General features: G+C 38.5%; 1 protein-coding gene across 1 annotated transcript in view; it reads left to right on the top strand.

Annotated features, from left to right (window-relative positions):
• The window catches only part of col4a1 (collagen type IV alpha 1 chain), a 133,188-nt gene that overhangs the window by 34,641 nt on the left and 83,794 nt on the right, over nt 1–14,753 (top strand). The window contains exons 2-10 of the mRNA XM_062957341.1: nt 1,050–1,100; nt 10,529–10,618; nt 10,717–10,761; nt 11,884–11,928; nt 12,026–12,088; nt 12,184–12,237; nt 12,343–12,369; nt 13,499–13,582; nt 13,682–13,744. Coding sequence (XP_062813411.1) covers nt 1,050–1,100; nt 10,529–10,618; nt 10,717–10,761; nt 11,884–11,928; nt 12,026–12,088; nt 12,184–12,237; nt 12,343–12,369; nt 13,499–13,582; nt 13,682–13,744 — 522 coding nt within the window. The remainder of the gene's footprint in view (nt 1–1,049; nt 1,101–10,528; nt 10,619–10,716; nt 10,762–11,883; nt 11,929–12,025; nt 12,089–12,183; nt 12,238–12,342; nt 12,370–13,498; nt 13,583–13,681; nt 13,745–14,753) is intronic.

A 14,753-nucleotide genomic window follows, 5' to 3' on the forward strand; every position in this document is an offset into this window, starting at 1 on the left:
TTCAGTTGCAGTAGAGGAGACTATTTTAACAAGGCATCTTTGCAGCAATTGAGTTGCTCAATCCATACATAAAGCTAAATTTTCAGGTGTGCAACCACGCTGTGCAATTAGAGCAGTTCGTTGCCACTTCCACAACTATGGCTCCATCCTGTAGAATGTGAGGATCTGTCATTTTATGAGATACTTAGACTTCCCTGCTAAAGATTTAACACAAATTCAGGGGACTGCATTTAGAACCATAGAAGCTAAAATCGTGCAGTATAGATAAAGTCATGAGGATGAAGATTCCTCTTCAGAATGAAGTTGCAGTCCAGACAGAAATATCTCATACAATGCTTGACAAAGTGAATCTGTGCCAACCAATAAGTCATTGGCAACCTAGAGGATTTCTGGGAAAGAAAGAAATGATAGAAGCTAATTCACATGAAAATGATACAGTAGAGTCTCACTTATCCAAGCTAAACGGGCTGGCAGAAGCTTGGATAAGCGAATATCTTGGATAATAAGGAGGGATTAAGGAAAAACCTATTAAACATCAAATTAGGTTATGATTTTACAAATTAAGCACCAAAACATCATGTTATACAACAAATTTGACAGAAAAAGTAGTTCAATACACATTAATGTTATGTTGTAATTACTGTATTTACGAATTTAGCACCAAAATATCACGATATATTGAAAACATTGACTACAAAAATGGCTTGGATAATCCAGAGGCTTGGATAAGCGAGGCTTGGATAAGTGAGACTCTATTGTATTGGTTTTGAACACAGAAGGGGTAGAGGGAGGAGATTGCTGACCCTCACATCATATAGTCTGAGTAACACTAATCATATTAAATCAACTGCTTTGTGTTTCTTATTTTTATTACTTCGAGTAGATGGTTATGTTTTATGTAATTTAACCATTTTCTCCAACCAGTACTGTGGTTTATCATTCACTAACAAATTTCCAATTGTAATTACTGTATTAATGATATTATCAATAATACATTTCTGCATTGCCAAATTAAAGGACTAAAATTGTCTTTCTTTTTTAAACTTCAGGCTTGCTCTGGCTGTGGAAAATGTGACTGCAGTGGAGTAAAGGGACAAAAAGTAAGTACAGTATTCAATGACCTTAATCTTTATTTTCTGCCAGTGTTGTCAATTTTGCTAAAATTACTGGGACAAAATTATGTTTCCGATTTGAGCGAACCCCATGTTCCAGTCAAGGCAGAGCTTCTTCAAAGTGAATGACTTTGAAATGTGAACACGCCTGAAAATTAAGTTGCAGTTTGGTTTTAGAAAGTGTGTTATGAACTGACAACCTTTCTTTCCATGTAAGGAAAGCAGCGGGATACAGGGAGCGAGAAGAGATGTGATTTATTGAATAGAAGCTTCAGCTTCCAATCATAAGAAATGGTTTTCTCAAGCCTCAGTATCCTAGTGCTTTGCTTTACACAGTGTTTGCTATTTCTCTCTCATGGAGAGCCTGTTGGCTGTGGGAAGCTTTGTTGTTTCTTGACTGCATAAAAACTGAAGAATATTTAAGTCCTTCTGTCTCGTCCACTGTGTATTTCAAATCCCTTGGTCATCCATTTCCCCTTGCATTCTCTATGACACTACTAACAACCAAGCAAAAAATGAATAAATGGTGGCCCTGCTTTATCCTTCTGAAAGTATTCAAGCTTCTTGATTGTGCACACCTAAATGACAGATGTTATTTTGATACATATGGCCAGCAAAGCACATCCCAATTTAAATTTTAACATCCTCTTCTACAAATGCATGGCATAATTCTGAAATTTTGCAAGTTTCTTGACTCATTTCTGACATGTAATAATAACCCACAAATGTATGTAAACTTCACACAGTCAAGCTAAGAATTGTTTTTTAAACCTATGTTCTTATGCATTTTCCTTTCAAGTAAAAAATAAAACAATGTAAAAGTGCATAGCACAGCTCTTGATGTAACTATTTCTGTAATATTTGTCTGGCACATTATATTTACTTTCTACTATATCTGCAAATTCAAGCCATTTCTGACAAAACTTCTCTTGATTTTAATTATAGTAATTTGAAGGCAATTATTGTAAAGATGTAAACTCAGATTTGGACTTTGACATGAATGGAAACAGCTGGCCTTTGAATCAGCCCAAGTGGAATTGTACTGTTTTCAAATACTGATTTGAGGTTGCAACAAGATCTTGTGATCAATATAGTGTTTGTGGTCTGGTAACATCCCTCATCTGAGACAGATCTGCACACCCAAAAGAGTTATTTGAGAGGTGAAACATCTTCCAGTCCTACTGTGATTGAGTTGGATATTTAGCAGTCCTATCCATCAAGAATCATAGAATCATAGAATAGTAGAGTTGGAAGAGACCTCATGGGCCATCCAGTCCAACCCCCCGCTAAGAAGCAGGAAATCGCATTCAAAGCATCCCCAACAGATGGCCATCCAGCCTCTGCTTAAAAGCCTCCAAAGAAAGAGCCTCCAACACAGCCCCGGGGGAGAGAGTTCCACTGTCGAACAGCTCTCACAGTGAGGAAGTTCTTCCTGATGTTCAAGGCTCAAAGTGACTACATATTTTGAAAACACACCATTAGTTTATTAAGGCAGAAAATAATCTATCTTTCTACTACACAGAATAGTCAGTGCATGCTTTTAATATCTGCAAGACAGGACAGACGTTAGTAGAATCCTAGCATAAGACCTAGTAAAGAATTAGCATTTAAAAATTCACTTCTCTACATATATAAGTTGTGACTGTAAATATTTACATGTGGTCATAGAAGCTCTAAAAGTCAAGCAAATAAATAAATCACATGTATCTCGTTTTATGCAATTATATTTTCTAGACATAGCAGAAAATAAACTTGATATTTAGCCGGCTTTCATAAGGGAGAGCAGAATTAAAATTGAGGCTTGAAAAGCTGTTCTACAGGCGCACTCTTGTGGTGAAATGTGGAGATGCAACTTTGACTACTGTAAGGTTCACAGTTTTGCCAAAACAGGGTGTGATACTTTTGGCTGAGCCTTGTTTTTTTTCTTTTTCAGATTGCAATGTTATCCAAGCTAGTACATTTTAAAATAATGATTCATTTTTATACTGCTAATTTAACAAAGTAGAAAGAGAGATAAAAGAGAAGGATGTAGAATTGACTCAAAGGCCAACCATATAATTCTAACCATCTTTTGAAAAATATTCTTTAAGATAGTGTCTGGAAAATGCATATTTATATTTAATTTGTAATCTGCACTGAGTTCTAGACAGTGCCTGGAAGGTATAGCCAATTTTAATTTAGGATTTTAAATTGGTACTTTATATTTGAAAATTCTTGAAGTACAGAAGTCCCAGTGGATTGGAGGAGGACAAATATTGTCCCTATCTTCAAGAATGAGGGGAAAAAGCATCTAGTCAGCCTGACATCAATACCAGAAAAGATTATGAGGCAGATCATTAAGGAGGCAGTCTGCAATCACTTAAAAAGGAATGCTGTGCTTACTAAAAGTCAACATGGATTTATCAAAAACAAGTCATGCCAGACTAATCTTATCTCTTTTTTCGATAGAGTTACAAGCTTGGTAGATGCAGGGAATTCTGTGAATATGGCATATTTTGATTTCAGTAAGGCCTTTGATAAAGTCCCCCATGATCTTCTTGGAAACAAATTAGTAAAATGTGGGCTACATAATAATACTGTTAGGTGAATCTGTAATTGGTTAAGTGACTGAACGCAAAGAGTGCTTACCATTGTTCCTCTCCATCCTGGGAAGAAGTGACTAGTGGAGTGCTGTAGCATTCAGTCCTGGGCCAGGTTTGTTCAACATCTTTATTAATGACTTGGATGAAGGTTTAGAGGGCATTCTTTTCAAGTCTGCAGACCCAAATTGGGAGGGACAGCTAAAACTCCAGAGGACAGGATCAGAATTCAAAATGATATAGGATAGGTGATGCCTGACTTAACAACAACATTACTTGTGAAAAAGATCTTGGAGCCTTGGTGGACAACAAGTTGAACACGAAACAACAGTGTTATTCAGCAGCTTAAAAAGCTAATGGGGTTTTGGGCTGCATCAAAAAGAGAATAGCATCTATATCAAGGGAAGTAATGGTGCCTCTCTATTCAGACCTCACCTGGAATACTGTGCCCAATTCTGGTCCCCACAATTCATGATGAATATAAGTTGGAGGTTTCCAGGGCGACTAAAATTTTGAAAGATCTGGGGACTACACATACCTATGAGGAGTGACTTAAAGAGCTGAGGATATTTAGCCTGCAGAAAAGAAGGTTGAGCAGAGACATGGTAGCTATGTTTAAATATTTGAAAAACTGTCATAAGGAAGAGGGAGAAGACTTGTTTTCTGCTGCACTTGAAACTAGGACTCAGAGTAATGGGTTCAAATGACAGAAAAGGAGATTTCACCTGAACATTAGGAAGAATTTCCTGGCTGTAAGAGCTGTTCAGCAGTGGAACTCTCCACCTTGGTGTGGTGGAAGTTCCCTCCTTGGAGACTTTTAGACAAAGACTAGATGGCCATCTGTCAGGGATGCATTGAATGTGCTTTTCCTGCATGGCAGGGGGTTGGACTAGACGTCCATGTGATCTCTTTCAACTCTATTAGCCTATGATTCTGTTTTCAAAAGTCTGCTTAAATTTTTAAAAGTGTATAGCTGCTGATGAAAGAATAATGAATAGTGGACCAAGGGCATGAATCCCGTGCATTTCCACCCAGTTATGAATTCATAATATAAACCTTAGTGCATGCCAGCAAACATTTAAAACTACAGTTGTCCTTCCACTTTGTCAGGAATTGGGGCACATTTCCTCCATGAAAGAAAACATGTGAAAAATATCTCCAGTGGGGGGGGGGGGGGGACCGCACTGACACACCACTTCACTTGCCATGCAGAAGTTGGCTCCTTTTACTGCATGGCTCGAGTCTCTCTTTCACCTGGGAAAGGAATGAAGATATCGAGGGGAACGGAAACACATAGCAAACCAGAAGCAAATGAGGAACCAACACAGGAGGATGCAGTTTACTCCTCTTTCTCTGTGTTATGTGTTCCTGTTCTTCTGGTGCCCATCTTCCTTTGCGTGAATGGAACAGAGATTCATGGAACCCAGGAAGAGGAACCAGATCTGAGAAGTAAGTAAAATGGTGTGGATCGGCAAAGGTAGGGATATACCATACAGAAGAAAGGTTCATGTCACACAGGCCCCCTGAATGTTCACATGGAAGCCCCAACTTTGGCAAGCGGTGGCATTTCAAACTCACAAATCATCAAAACTGTGAGTGTGAAACCTGTAAAAATGGAGAGTCAACTGTACAATTGTTGATCATGAACAAATCAGATGCCAGGGTAAAGTGGCACAGAGGGATATATTTCTAGCTTTTTAAAACAGACATACTGTAATGCACTTCAAACACAAAGAGTATCAAAGCAGCTCCCAAATTGCCCAAATAATTATTGCCATTTCTCTGGAAAATTACATCTGGCTTTCCAGAATGACAGTTTTATTTTATTTAGGAAAAATTCGGTAGTAATGGTCTTCATTTTAAAACATTCCTTGAGATTTGCCATGGACCAGCAACGAATGGCTCGTAGACTAGCACTAGTCTATAGACCATCACTTAGAGTAGGTGAAATGATAATTCCAATAGGAATAGCTTCAGGATAATAGTAACATAACAGCTTTATCCACTCTAGTTCTGGAATCTAATCTGGTCATAATGATCAAAATCGTCAGCATATACAACTTAATCTTTTTTCTTTTATGTATATATGGATTGCTATATTTTCCCAGGAGAACATGTAAAATACTCCAAGCATAAACTAAATCTCAAAGGAGAGATAAATAATCCTTGCCAGGAACCTCTCTATAGATTAAAAAACCTAGAAAGAATTCTGTTTGTAATCACATTCCACCTAGCAGAAAGATTATAAAAAAGAACTGGATCCATTTCAAAAACTTACTTGAGAAACTATTTTTTCAGCATTATAAAAACATCAGTTAATATTCTCAAATGCTTTTTCAGTTTGAAACAAAATAAGAGCAGTGTCAAGACAAGGAAAACTCTCTACTTTCACAGGGCTAAGAGTTCAGGAGCCCCATGAGAGTGGGGAAAATGTGGATTAAAGATGTGCTGTATTTTTGCGTCTTGAGCAATGAAGCCTCAGGAGTGGCTTCACATTGGCTTGATGTGAAGGAGATGCAATTCACAGACAAAAACCACTTTTAGGGCTCCATATCCCTCAGAAACCTCTTTTTAGTTATAGAGAAGGTGAGGATTATCCACAAAAGCCAGAATTTGCCTCACTGCTCCATGAATCCATAAGGTAGTACTGGGCATAGAAATGACAATGTCTCTGGTTAGCCATTTTAGCCAGTCTGCAGCTTCCAAGCTGGATAAACCTGAAGCTTTTCCATTAGTATAATAAATCACCAAGAAATAGAAGTAAAGATTGGGGATGTCCTCAATTTAAAGACACATCTTTTTACTTGATGTGTTGTTTTACGTTTATTTAAGTTTAATATTTTCAGTTAGTTTTATAAGTTCATATTGAGATTGTTTTATCCGCTACCTTTGATTTGCCATTTGTCTGTTCCCGGCATTGAATGTTTGTCACTTTTTCACTCTTGTGGGAAACCACCCCGAGTCTCCTCAGGGAGATATGGCGGGTTACAAATGAACTTTATTATTATTATTATTATTGACACAACGACATAGTATGACACAGAAAACAAGATAGATATGCTAGATTTCGTGTTACAAAACTACAAGTCGAACACTTCCCAAGTGTTTAGGACTGTGTGATGTATTTTTGGATGATCCGCACAGATCCCAGTAGGGTGGCCTTTTGCAGTTGGCAGATCGTAATTTTGTCAATGTGTATTGTTTCCAAATGCCGGCTGAGATCTTTTGGCATGGCACCCACAGTATTATTATTATTATTATTATTATTATTATTATTATTATTATTATTACTTCTCCAACTGAATCTGTCTCAATCCAACTAGAAGATTTATGCATAAGCTTTTTATCTAACAATAAAAACCTCTCTTTTTTCAAGAATGAGACATCCTGTACTTTTTGCTTAGTTGTGGAGGGGAGAGATTGATCCATGAGTTAAAAACATTTTCATCACCAATAACAATTGTAGTTAAGATAAAGATAAAATACTCAAAACTATAAAGACTGTAACAACAATAATAAAATGAGACGAGAGACAAAAAACAACCCACATTCCAAAGAGATATAAGAGCTAAACCAACTTCGACAAGTGAATAATTGGTTATATTTGCTGGTGGGAAGTAAGACTGTAATTAAATTTTGTCCTACCTTGTTTATGAATAATATTGAAAAAATGTTGGAATTAAGAAGGAGCTGGCTCAAACTGAAGTCAGAATTAAGCAGGTCCCTAAGGATATAACAATAGAATCTAAGCAAATCTTAGCAATCACAAAACAAAACAAATTACACAAACAGAACAAGGAAGCAGACTGATAAAGGAAAAAGTTGACACCAAGGGAAGAAATAGCACTAACAATAAACACAGCAAAACAACAGAATTGGATTCTGCTGATATCAGAAAGGAAAGCCTGCATAGGCACCCCATTCTGACATCAGCATGGGCATCAGTTATGGCCAGGAGCGGAGATAGAGCTCTGTGTCTGGCTTGGAGTGGCGACTGCAACACCAGCATGATCCATCCCCTTTCCCAGCATCTAATCTGGATACCAAATTGGATCTTATCCTGCTGTCCAGACTGCCCAGAGGTTCCAGCAAGCTCCAGAGCAGTGGTTCCCAACCTAGCGTCCCCAGATGTTTTTGGCCTACAACTCTCAGAAATCCCAGCCAGTTGACCAGCTGTTAAGATTTCTGGGAGTTGAAGGCCAGAAGCGTCTGGGGACTCCAGGTTGAGAACCCTTGCTCCAGAGTATCCCCTGATACTGCTGAATGCAGGACGACTTGGATAAAAGCTTTACAAAACACACCACAATACTCATTGGAAGTCACTGTGTATAGTGGAGACACTCAGCAGTTTCAAGAAGTCCCTATATTGTTACATCTGGTAAAACGTATAGGTACTGTATAGGTAAAACTTGCCAATTGCAATCTGAAGAAAAGTGTTTTTTTCTTTGTTGGAAATAAAAACCACAGAAACAAATGGTCCTTTTTGGTCTGCTCACAAGCTCTGAAAGCTCTGAAAACTCAGTGCTTATAGCTTTCTGCAAGCAAGTTATGACTATGTGGTTACTGAGAACACGATCCTCCTGTTCTGAAGATTTATTCTCTAATATAAGATACAATCCCCTAATATCTCAAGAGAGGTAAAAGACATTTGAATATTTTTCACATCCCTTTCACACTGCATTGCTTTTCTAGTTCTTCAATATTGTCAGGAAGCAGTGATGAAAGCTGGTTTGGTGGATAGACTGCGCCAAGAAGCAGCTTGAGGAATGTGAATACCTCATAGCTTCTGAGGATGCCTACCATAGATGTGGGTGAAATGTCAGGAGAGAATACTTCTGGAACATGGCCACACAGCCCGAAAGACATACAACAACCCTATGAATAGTGTTGGTTGTTTTTTTTCTTTGTTAGTTAGATTATCGTCTCCTATTTGATGAAAATGTAACCTGTGCAATCTGTTTTCCAAAATCTCTACAAGAAGACTTATCTCTTGAATGCCACTAGGGAAACAGTCAACATATATATAAAGAACACAAGGACCAAACAGGACTTTAGACAATTCTACAAAGCATTTAATTCTAAGATACATCTTTGTCCTGTTGCTGGTTTTAATTTGTCTTTCAATTTTAGTTGAGATGCTGCAAAGTATGGTTAATAACTGAAATAAGTAGTGACCCACTCAAACTGGATAAGCTCTAACATATGTTAAATTGAAGAAATTATCTACAATGTGACTTTTGAATCTGAGAAGGATATGTTCCTTCATATCTTATAGATGAAAGAAACCCTGGATATTAGGATGTCACTGGAGGACCTAGAAAATGACTAGACAGGACATACATATTGTGTTGCACATCAATAAATGAAACTGCATATATTGGTCTCAATGATTTGTGGGATCATACTTTATTTTAAAAAGAAAATGAATCCTACCAAACAGCCTCTGTTTGAACACTGTTATAACAGTGGTCAGTGTGTGTGAGAAAAGGGAAAGAGAAAAACAAAGTTAGAGAGTATAGCAGGCATGGGCAAACTCTTTTACCTTGGAGCCGCATTGTGGGCCTGGCCAGGAGGGTCGGGCTGAGCCGGGAGGGAGGGGGCCAAGCACCCACTGGGTGGGACAGGCCCTGGAGGGAAAGAGTTGGGTGGAGGGGGGGAGGCAGGGCCCAGGTCATCCTCAGGTTGTCCTCCTGGAATAAGCACAGGGATACTCACCCCATGTCCTGTTTTGTCTTTCAAGAACAGCCTTAAAACAATGTAGTAAGTAAAAGAAAACTGCTTTACTTCAGCAAAACATAAAGAACAGCACACTCAATGGTATAATGCGAAAGAAGGCAAAGTAGTCTAAGGGCAAATACAGTTCTTTAGTCTCTTATAAATTCACAAACCAAGTAGCAGTCTTACTCCAGACAAAGAAACAGCAATAAATCCTTAAGAGTGGTTTCCCAGATGCAGATTCGAAGCAGGCACAAGGGGAGCGAAGGCTTAGACATTAGAGTCAGTTTGTTACCAGCAAAAACTGACTGCACCTGCTTCTGTTTTATAACCCCGAGTTACCTCACAGCTTCTAGGGCAATTCCCAGTTACTCAGCTGCATTTCTGGCAGCTATTCTAGCTGAACGACGTCTCTGCTCTGTTTCCTTTTGCCTCTCCTGAAATGTGAGTACTTGCAGGAGGAGGGCGAGACTCACAATGGCTGAGAGCGCTTCAGAGGGCTCTCAACTGCTGTGTGCCTTCCTCCCCAAATCCTTTCTGTACAAGGATGTGGCAGGCATCCGTATGCCAAGAGGACAGGGAAAATGAGGAGGGCCTGAGATAGGGGGTCCCGGGGACCGCATTCGGCCCCTGAGCCTTTGTTTGCCCATGCCTGGAGTATAGCCTCATACAAAATAATAGTTATTTCTTAGGAATAGGAACCTGTTTCAGGTTGTTTCCAACCTATGGCAACCCTAAGGCAAACCTTTCACACGGTTTTCTTGTCAAGACTTGTTCAGAGAGAGGTTGCCCTTGCCATCCTTTGAGCCTGAGAGAATGTGACATGCTTAAAGTCACTCAGGGTTCATAAGTGGAGATTTGAACCCTGGTCTCCAGAGTTGTAGAACAATGCTCAACCCATTACACCACACTGACTACCAAATCAATAACCTTAGGCTGCTTGATAATTTTTTTAACGTATGGAAATGGCTGTCTAGAGGAGGCTCATGAAGATAGACCTTTCTCCACCAGTGAAACTTCCACTCCCTTTGATCAATTGCTTGCATCAAGAGGGGAACTGATGCCAGTGATGATTTATTTCATTCTAGTTTTCTAAATATGGTATTTTCTTGATTTTCACAGGGTGAGAGAGGTTTGCCAGGTTTACAAGGCTTGGTTGGGTTTCCTGGCGTACAAGGACCGGAAGGGCCTCCAGGGTCCCCAGGATTGAAGGTGAGATTAATTGTGTATCTGAAAAGAAAACCCGAATAACTTCATTTGAAAGAACTTGACAATAAACAATGAACTATTTTTTTCTGCTGTTATTATAGGGCGAAACTGGAGAACCGGGACTGCCAGGAACAAAAGGGACAAGAGTGAGTTTGCCTCAATTTCATTCTCTCTGGATATTAAATGTTTTATTAACTAATATTGTAAAACATATGTATAATATGATACAAGTGCAAGACCATGTGATCATAAGATGCCCAAAACAATACATGATCCAAAAGTCATCTGCAGATGACAGTGAGTAATCTCCCAAGTCTCAGGTATGTTAGCTAGTCTGGCACTTATCAGTATGAATAACAAAGCATTTGGTACTAAAAATTCTACTCATACATTTAAAGAATATGATGTCTACAGTTGACTTTGGGGCAGTGGTTCTCAACCTGTGGGTCCCCAGATGTTTTGGCCTTAAACTCAGAGACATCCTAACAGCTGGTTAACTGACTGGGATTTCTGGGTAGTAGGCCAAATCATCTGGGGACCCACAGGTTGAGAACCACTGCTCTGGGGTTTTCATGATGTTTGGAGCCAGAGGTTATCATACTGAATTGTGTTTTTGAAAAATAGCTCCTTCCAGAATGGAAGTTTATCCTGATTCACCTTGTCCAGAAAGCCCCTTCATTGTCTAGAGCAGATATTCACGTAAGGGGGAATTGCTGGGAAATTTGCACCCTACTTTTAATGACAAGACCCTCTCATAAACCAGGCGGGGAAATGCCTAGTCCTCCAGTTATTGTTGCCTTGTATCTCCCATCAGCTAATAATCAGAGGTGATGGGAATTCCAATCCCACACTTAGATGACTCCATGTTCCTTATTCTTAACAAAAAGCCAAGTTTAATTTCTGGGAATTTAAGATCTGAACCAGTGCCCTTTTTTTGGTCATTTTGAATGATTTGCATTATTACAGTTTTCTCACACAGAAGAGTCACAGAATGCCTTCGATAGAAATGTTGAAATGCAGAACACTTGAGGTCTGACTTTTATTTAGACTTGGTCTACTCAAAATCCATTTTTGGTCTATGTTTCAGATTTGCTCAATTAGTTTTTCCCACTTTGGTTAGGTGGATATTAAGACACTTAAGAGGAGAATCCCTGACAGATATTTAAGGAAATGTATTCTAATTTTATTGGTGCTTGTTACTATTCATAGCTTTCTATTCAGAACACCATTTTGGATTTCGTGCTTTCAGTATCTTCCATTATTTTCAGGGCCCACCTGGTCCAGCAGGCTATCCAGGAAATCCTGGCCTTCCTGTAAGTATGACACAAAACATACAATGGAAAAATGTAGTACTAACATTCCCCAGGAATTACGCTCATTTTTTGTTTCCTACCTTCTTTCCAATCTTAGGGCATCCCTGGAGGAGATGGCCCTGCAGGTCCACCTGGAATCCCAGGATGCAATGGAACAAAGGTGAAATACTTTTAGAAAAAAAGATGACTGAAATGTTTTTCCCTCAGACATTAATAAACATAAAACAAGAGTAACACTTCTTCTTCTTCCATTAGGGTGAAATGGGTCCTCTTGGTCCACCGGGTATACCTGGATTACCTGGAAATCTAGTAAGTTTTTAAAAAATTAAATCAATATGAGGATAAGAAAAACACATGCTAGTCTTTAAATGCGACAAGATGTTTTAAATATATATATATATTGTTCTTTTCTAGGGACCTCCAGGACCTCCTGGAATAAAGGTAAATTATCCATTTTAAAAATGTGTTTATGTTTACAGTAAGATATAGGATTGCCATAGTGCCGGGTATGGGTTTACACTGTTTCTAAGTAAGCCACTTGGTGCCTACTTGAACCATAATTTGACCTGGACTTCAAGCTTTCCTTTAAAAAATCCATGTCTCTAGGCTCCTGTAGAAGCTGAGATATCAGGCAATATAGATATAGATAGATACAGACGCGTGCGCGCGCACGCACACACACACACACACACACACGCACACACACACGAAAGAAGTCTGCCTGGAGAATTTCAGGTCTGAAAGATATGAGAGTAGGCAGTGTGAAAGGAGCAAGGAGGAGTGGACTGAGAGTGTAAAGTGACGCAAAGGAGAGAGCAAGTAGTGTGAATAGCAAAGTGCAAGTAGGAGGATGGGGCATGCTGTCTAGGTGGGAGATGAGTTGAAGGAGGAAGACCAAGAGGGGTGGTGGCATTACAAAAAGAGCAAAGGACAGGCACACTATAACCTTTCAAACCAGTAGCAATTGTGTAACCAAGCATTTGGCCCAAAAGGGAGGAAAAGGTAACAGATCATTCCATGATGAAATATTGTCTCATCTAGTTCTCTAAGCCAAGAACAGAAGTTCTACCTAATGCTACTACCCTATCCTTGTAACAATTTGTAGAGGCCTTTTGGTGCAACTGGATACCTATTTTGGATTACATAGAATTTGTGCCATTCATCTTAATACTCTTACAAATATCAAGGCTTTAATGTCATGTCTCATGTCAGTGTTCTCTTCCTCAGCAGTTTGCAATAATGAATGTATAAATACAGATAAACAAAAGAAAAGAAAAAGAATCCTGCAGTTAAAGCACACCATCATAGAAGGCTTGCAATTGCTTTCTTCCATTTATTTTCTTACTGAATCTTACATTCACATTGTATTTACTCTCATTTCTATCCTACGTGGTGAACAAATGGAAACAGATTGCCATAATGAGTACTTTGAGACAGGGCAGAGATAACATAGGCTATATAAGATAGAGAAGGGGGAAATTGGAACCAAACCCTCCCTTCCACAGGTGAACAGTATTACAGTCTACTTATATTTCTGTGTAATCTGTTTTTCTCACTTTTTGTCATGCAGGGAGATGCCGGAGAATTTATTGGACTCACTCCAGATGGTATACTAAAAGGCGAAAAAGGATTTACTGGCCAACCTGGTTTACCAGTAAGTTCAAGGAGGTTTAATGACATCACATTAAACATGAATGAAAATCTTTCTTACCTAACAGACAATTATTTTGATCCCCCCTCCCCTTACATGTAGGGATTACCTGGATTAATAGGTATTGAGGGCCCTGTTGGACCACCTGGACCTCCTGGAAGATCGGTAAGTATTATTTTCTGGGTTGTTTTTTTTTTAATAAATGCTACTTATAATACAGATATCATTATATCCAAAATGTATTTGTCTCTAACTTTCCTGGTTTGGCAAAAGCAATTTGGAAAATACATTAGATTTAGTTAAATCTGAATCCTAAACTGAATTTGGCTTTTTAAAATTTCATCCTATTTATGCAGAAAATGCATACGGAATTAAAAAGGTGATGGTGGTGAGAAGAGGTTTTCCTTCTCATCACAGGGAACAATTCACTTGCGCCCATAAGTTACTGTGCTTTTGTAGGAGAATGTTGAGTCTTTATTCTCTGTTCTTCATTCATTTTAGCTCATCTGAACATAAACTCAGAGTTTTGGTCCAATAAGTTTAAGTTCACTTTATTACAGTCAATGACCAGTTCATAAGAAGAGGATCAATAAGAGAGGAATCTGTCACGGCTTCCTGATGTCCTATCCTCCCAAGTAATTCAATATCCCTAGGCCCTTTCCTATATTATTTTGAACCTATTTTATAGATTTATTTTGAATTCCAATCTGTGTGTCAGTAGGGTTCTTTTTATTACATACGTACTTTTTCTATCTCACTCTCTTTCGATAGGGTTAATTATTCATTCATATTTTCATTCTTTATGAGAAAAAATATCCTCAATAAGGAAAAAGAGATATGCCTCAAACTCATTCTTCATTCACAAAAATATTAATAAAATAAAACATTTTTTGCACAGGCATTATTATTTTGAGGCTGGAAATGTGTCAAGTCAAAGGTGGTAGGAAAAGACAATTTCACTCCAGGTGGAAAGACCAAATTAAGAGTCCCACAGCTATTGAGCTATTGAGGATAGGTGGAGTTGGAGGTCTCTCACCTATACAATTGCCAGAAGTCAAAATTGATTAGATAGCGGTTAACAGCAATAACATACATTTTGTTTGTTTAACATTGTTTAGTAATTGGGTGCTTTTGTTGTTGTAATGGTTTCATAAAATATATAAATCTACAAAAA

The sequence above is a fragment of the Anolis carolinensis genome, chromosome 1, assembly GCF_035594765.1.
Source record: "Anolis carolinensis isolate JA03-04 chromosome 1, rAnoCar3.1.pri, whole genome shotgun sequence".
NCBI lineage: Eukaryota > Metazoa > Chordata > Lepidosauria > Squamata > Dactyloidae > Anolis > Anolis carolinensis.